At 44.5% G+C, this 6,000-nt stretch overlaps 1 protein-coding gene across 1 annotated transcript; it reads left to right on the top strand.

Moving 5' to 3' along the window:
• The first annotated feature begins 1,028 nt into the window (after positions 1 to 1,028).
• On the top strand, positions 1,029 to 1,970 carry LOC125439463 (proto-oncogene Mas-like). The gene has a single exon (XM_048508565.1). The coding sequence runs from the start codon at positions 1,029 to 1,031 to the stop codon at positions 1,968 to 1,970; it is 942 nt and encodes a 313-aa protein (XP_048364522.1).
• Positions 1,971 to 6,000: the final 4,030 nt, after the last annotated feature.

Genomic DNA, 6,000 nt, shown 5'->3' with positions numbered 1-6,000 from the left:
ATCGAGCCCAGTGGCACAGGCCAACCTAGATGTGGGGGGGGGGGTGATTTCCCCCCCACATGATGAACTCTGTGTGTGCCCACAGAGAGGGCTCTGAGTGCCACCTCTGGCACCCGTGCCATAGGTTCGCCATCGCTGGTTTAGTAAATGTTACGATGTGACCTTTACTCATAGGTCAGTAATAGCCAAGTTATTGCACAGACTATATTTATCATTTTTTACCATTAAGGCATATATGAGCCAATGCATGCGGTGGTCATGTAGCGTCACAGTTTGTGGAAACTATTTATTGAAATGGCAAATATTATGCATTGGCTCAGTTAACAATATGGGGAGAACAAAACAGAAAAACAGCATTCAAGGGATTAATAGTGGTTATGTTGATTGCAGCCTACAGAGAATTTTACGATGTTAGAAAACCATGAAACTTTAAACATTACATTCTTGGTATTCACTTCGGCAAATAGGCTTGGCAAAAAAAAATTGACATAACATAGAATAGTCAAATTAATGGGTGCATAAAGCTAAAGTGTGAGATTTCTATGATATGCAGCATGATTTTATTTCATGCATGAATCAGAAAAGTATTCAACCTCTTTCTAAGCCCGTCCTCAGATTAGGAAAAGGAATTAGGTACAAAATATATAAAGAACTATGTTTTTAAAACTTCAGCAACCCCAGACTGAAACCTTTAGCCATGCATTTCCAAAACAAAAATTTCATTTTTAAATATATATTTTATTAGGCTTCAATACCAAAAAATAATAAAAAGCACACACCATTTGCAGTTAGCATCTCACACTTGAACAGGTGGTTAAACAAAACTCAAAAAGCAAATCCAGAGATATGGCATTTGGGACCATTCCTTTCTTAATAGGGAGAGATAAACATAGAGACAATAAAACAAGAATTTCATCAAGCATTGTTCTTTCTCCTGACAGAAGCGTAAAGGCGAGGCGTCAAGATAAAAATCCCGAAAAGAGAAACTAACCATCATAACCAATATCAGCCTGACGATCCTTTCCGTTATGGATACTGTCCTGGAATACGATAACGACCTTGATAATACTTCTTTCCCAAATGACAGCATCGAATATGATAATACCTTTGATTATGAAAGCCAGAATAATGTGAACGTTCTTTATCGCTTGATATTGGTCCTCATCTGCCTTTCGGGAGCCGTGGGGAACGGAGTTGTCATCCGACTTCTTGGCTTCCACATTAAGAAGAATCCTTTTATCATCTACATTCTGAACTTGGCCGTTGCTGATCTGGGGGTCCTTGTATCAGCTACATTTCATGCTGTTAATTTCTTGTTGATATTTCATTATGGTTTTCGCATTACTTACGCATTGTTCATGGCCCTGTTCTTATTAACGTACAGCACTAGTCAATTTCTACTGACTGCTATCAGCATTGACAGGTGTGTGGCCGTCTTCTTCCCACTTTGGCATAAATGCCACCAGCCAACGTGTTTGTCCAGTGTTGTTTGTGCACTCATCTGGGTCCTCTCCTTCCTGCTAACTGCAGTTACCTACACTCTCAGATTTACTGGATATTTTGGGATTGAGGTACATTTCCAATATATTGTGAATGGGCTGCTTTGCCTTCCAATCATGACTGTTACCACTGTGGCCCTGTTCATTAAACTCCGTTTAAAAGCACGACAGCATCAGAGGAGGAAACTTTTGACCGTCATCTTGCTCACCCTGGTCTTCTTCCTTTTCTTTGCTTTCCCATTAAATACCATGTTCATCCTTTTCTATTTCGACATTTTCTATTTCAGTCATTTTACAGAATACATATTATACAGTGTAATACTATTAGCCTGTCTAAATAGCAGTGTAAACCCAGCTATCTATACTCTGGTTGGGAGACAAAGGAAGTCTAGATGTAAGGAGAACATGAAGATGATCCTCCAGAAAGTTTTCAAGGAAGAAGAAGGCTGTACTGAGAGTAACCACACTTGAAACCCAGATGTGATGCCACTCCAAGGGCCAAAAGCTTGGTCACAGGAAGATTTCATTGTATTTCTAGACCACATAAGGAAAAGCTGTAGGGGTATGACATATTCTATACCAAAGATTTTAAATGAACTCTCTGTCTCCAGACAGTTCCTGATATCATTGCATAACATCTGCAACCTAGAAGAAGGCCTTAACACAATATTATGCTCTTTTATCCTTAACATAAACTCCTAGGATCCAGATTTTTTCCTCTCACCAAGGCAAAACAAGAGAAACAAGAAGGAATTCTTTTAGCATTCCCTTCTTTGGCAGTTGTTCTCAGCACCAGCACAACCAAGTCATACACTCCTACTTCAATTCATTCATCAACACCCCTAGAAACATCATCTTGATCAGAACCAGATTTCGGTCCTTCTCTTTGTGGGTTACATTGCACATTGAGACCCTGGGAAATATAGTTTTCTGAGCATACAACCAGGTAGCTGTAGTCCTGAGGAAAATTAGAGAGATAGACTTGGTATCTACAGAGCAAATTTTATGCATGTTGATCAAGCAGGATTTTACCTTCCTGATTTAAGCAGCAAACATCCTATGTGTGTTTGCTGGTGAAGTTCAGTGGAGCTTTCTCCCAAGAAAGCAAGTGTGGAATTGCACATTTAATCTTTTTCTGAAAGGTTCATATGCTACACACCTCTTACTCCTTTTGTAATATATACAACAAGTAACCAGAAAATACTAATAAAATGCTGGACTGCACATTCCTTGAACATCTGCTGTATGTTAAGAATTTCCTGTCGAATAGCTTGTTGATGCCATTTTCTCCAGTGCAAATAAACAGTTGCATAAGATACCTGGCTACCAATTCTCTTGTCATGTCGTTTCACAGAAAAATAGAAAGAAAGCTGTTGGTTCTCAAGTTGATCATTTGCAATCCCCTATTGAGTTCCAAGGGGGGAACCATGTTGGTTCACAGTAGAAGAACGATTTATTATTTATTTTATTCCTTTACTCATTTGATTTATGAGATGCCCCTCTTCAAATGGGCTCAGGGTATTGTATGACATGAAACATAGGCCCTTTCTGCACGGGCCAAAAACGGCTGCCTGGGGACGGCAAAAACGCCGTCCCCAGGCCGCCGTTCGCACAGGCGGCGCTGCTGAAACGCAGCAGCGCCGACCTGGCTCCCCTTCCCCTCCCTCAGGGCGGTGTCAGGCCGCCCTCAAAAACACCCGTTTAAAGGGTAGTTTTTGAGTAAACAGCGTGTTCCCGGCGGCGCGGTGCGAACAGCACCGCCGGGAACACGCTGTTTCCCCGTCCCTCTCCCACTTACCTCGTCGCCGTCGTCGCCCTGCTGTCCTCCTAAGACCCTCCCTCGCTGTCCTCCGACCCCTGGAGGTCGGAGGGCAGCGTGGGCGGGGCTTAGGAGGCCAGCAGGGCGACGACAGCGACGAGGTAAGTGGGAGAGGGACGGGGAAGAGGCTCCATGTGGAACCGCCTCTCCTGCGCCGGCCTCTGCACATGCAAAATAATGCATTTTCAAACCACTTTCACAACTGTTTGCAAGTGGATTTTGCCATTCCGCACGTTCCCGCTGTTTTTCCCATCCCTCTCCCACTCACCTCGTCGCCTTCGTTGCTCTACTGGACTGCTGGGACCTTCCCTCGCTGTCCTCCGACCCCTGGGGTCGGAGGGCAGCATGGGCGGGTCTTAGGAGTCCAGCAGAGCGACGAAGGCGACGAGGTGAGTGGGGGGGGGGAACGGGGAAGCGGCGGCTCCATGTGGAGCCGCCTCTCCCGCGCCGGCCTCTGCGGGGGCCGCTCGCACGCTCCCGTGCGAATGGCCCCCACCCCTCCACCGGCAGAATTCCTGCTGGTGCAGGGGCGCCCTTCCCGCAGTGTGCAAAGGGCCTCTGTTTCTGCATAATCCCAAGGGGTTTTTTAATCTGCCCCCCCACCACAGCAGCACAAGTGTGGAGTCAGAAAGAAGCTCCCAGGTTAAATCAAGAGAGGTGTTCAAGGAGAGAGACATTCAGAGGGGGTTGCAATTGCCAGCCCTCCGTCACACCCCTAGTATTCCATGGAAATCTCCCATCCAAATACTTGCTGGGATCAAGGCTGCCAGTGTGTGACTGGCCCAAAGTCACCCAGAAAGCTTCCACGGCAGAGTGCAGATTCAAACTTGGGTTTCCCAGATCCAACCATGCTGGTTTGCCATGGGGAATATTACATTATGAATTATGTGGATCTTGGTGTCCAGCAACCCATCCTTACAAGTTAATCTGTTTTGAGATCCTTGATAGTTTCCCATAACTGATGCTACTACACAATAATTGAAGATCCATTATATAGGATCTTCTTAGTTATTGTCTTATTATGGTTATGATCAGAAAGAGTACAAAATGCCTGCTCCACCAACCGGAGGCTAAGTGGATGAGCACCGGGGAAAGGTTTTTTTGACATTATGTAAGATTAAAGATGATATGCGATAAAAGGGATGCTGTGAAATAATTTCCCTTTGGTAGCAAAAATCCAAGATCCATTTTCAAGCAACTTGGAATGCAAACCTATGCCTTAGAGGCCCCACAAGTTTTCCGGAATATGCAGAGCGAGTTGCTCTTGAGACTCCATCTTTTCAAAACAATTTCTTCCACACTTTGGAGTCTGCAAAAGCAGCTGGGGAGAGTAATGGAGCTTTTCCCATGGCTAATGGCCTATCTGGCTAATGGACTGGTAGGAAGTGACCTCCTCATATATGGCCCGTGCCCCACCCTTGCTGGTCTATATAAACTACTTCTCGGGCATTTTCTGCACTGCATTTGACACTCCATGCTAGCTGGACAAATTCACTGCAATCCCAAGAAGACATCTGACATCGGTGACCCTGAAGTTCTGAAGAAGAACCGTAAGCTCCTTGTCTTCAATTGGGAAAACTTTGGATCAGAAGAAAGTAGGTTATCCTCTGCATGAAATGCATGCTTAGTGAATTCTTCTTGGCATCTTGCCCCACACACACTTCTCGTCCATGGCTTCTAGAAAGGCAACCTTTACTACAAGGAGGGTTTGGAATTTCTCTTATTTGTTTTTTTCAATTTTGCTTCTCCATCAAGTAAATTGAATCGATAGATTCTTTATCGTCACAACACGTTCTGTCTCCTTGTCCTGGTGTAGTGGTTGAGAGCAGTGGACTCTAAATTGGAGATTATCCCCCACCCCGAAACAGCATCACTTTCAATGTTTAAACTGGGGACCTCAGATTCTCCCTTTGGTAGCAAAAATCCAAGTTTTAAAAGATCCGTTTTCAAGCAACTTGAAATGCAAACCTATGCCTTAGAGGCCATACCAAAGGAGTGGATTTAAAAGGAGAATCTGGGGAAATTTGGAGGGTGCCTGCTGTCAGGGGTGCAATTGTTAAGCTAGCAGCATCAAACTTTCAGGGTATCTTCAGGAGACTCTCCTGATGATACCACCCAGGTTTGGTGAAGTTTGGTTCAGGTGGTCCAAACTTATGGTCACACCTCAGTTATTCATATCATGTTGGTAAATGGCTAACCTTTGGTAGAAAGGGATTTGTTTATTAAAAAAAAGTATGATAATGTTTCCTGAAAATGAAGAAGAAAAGAATGGCATGTGATCTGAAACAATAATTATGGGTGACGTAGAGGGACTGACTAAGAAAAAAATATGTTTCTGCTCAGTCTACCTTGCAATGACTCTTAGCTAAAAATGTCCTGGGAAAACAACCATTCCTTTATGCGCTTGTTTGGAGTAGGAGGTTAAGAGCTCGTGTATCTAATCTGCAGGAACTGGGTTTGATTCCCAGCTCTGCCGCCTGAGCTGTGGAGGCTTATCTGGGGAATTCAGATTAGCCTGTCCACTCCCACACATGCCGGCTGGGTGACCTTGGGCTAGTCACAGTTCTTCTGAGCTCTCTCAGACCCACCCGCCTCACAGGGTGTTTGTTGTGAGGGGGGAAGGGCAAGGAGATTGTCAGCCCCTTTGAGTCTCCTACAGGAGAGAAAGGGGGGATATAAATC

This window comes from Sphaerodactylus townsendi, linkage group LG09, assembly GCF_021028975.2.
Source record: "Sphaerodactylus townsendi isolate TG3544 linkage group LG09, MPM_Stown_v2.3, whole genome shotgun sequence".
NCBI lineage: Eukaryota > Metazoa > Chordata > Lepidosauria > Squamata > Sphaerodactylidae > Sphaerodactylus > Sphaerodactylus townsendi.
This window is presented reverse-complemented; position numbering and strand designations above follow the sequence as displayed.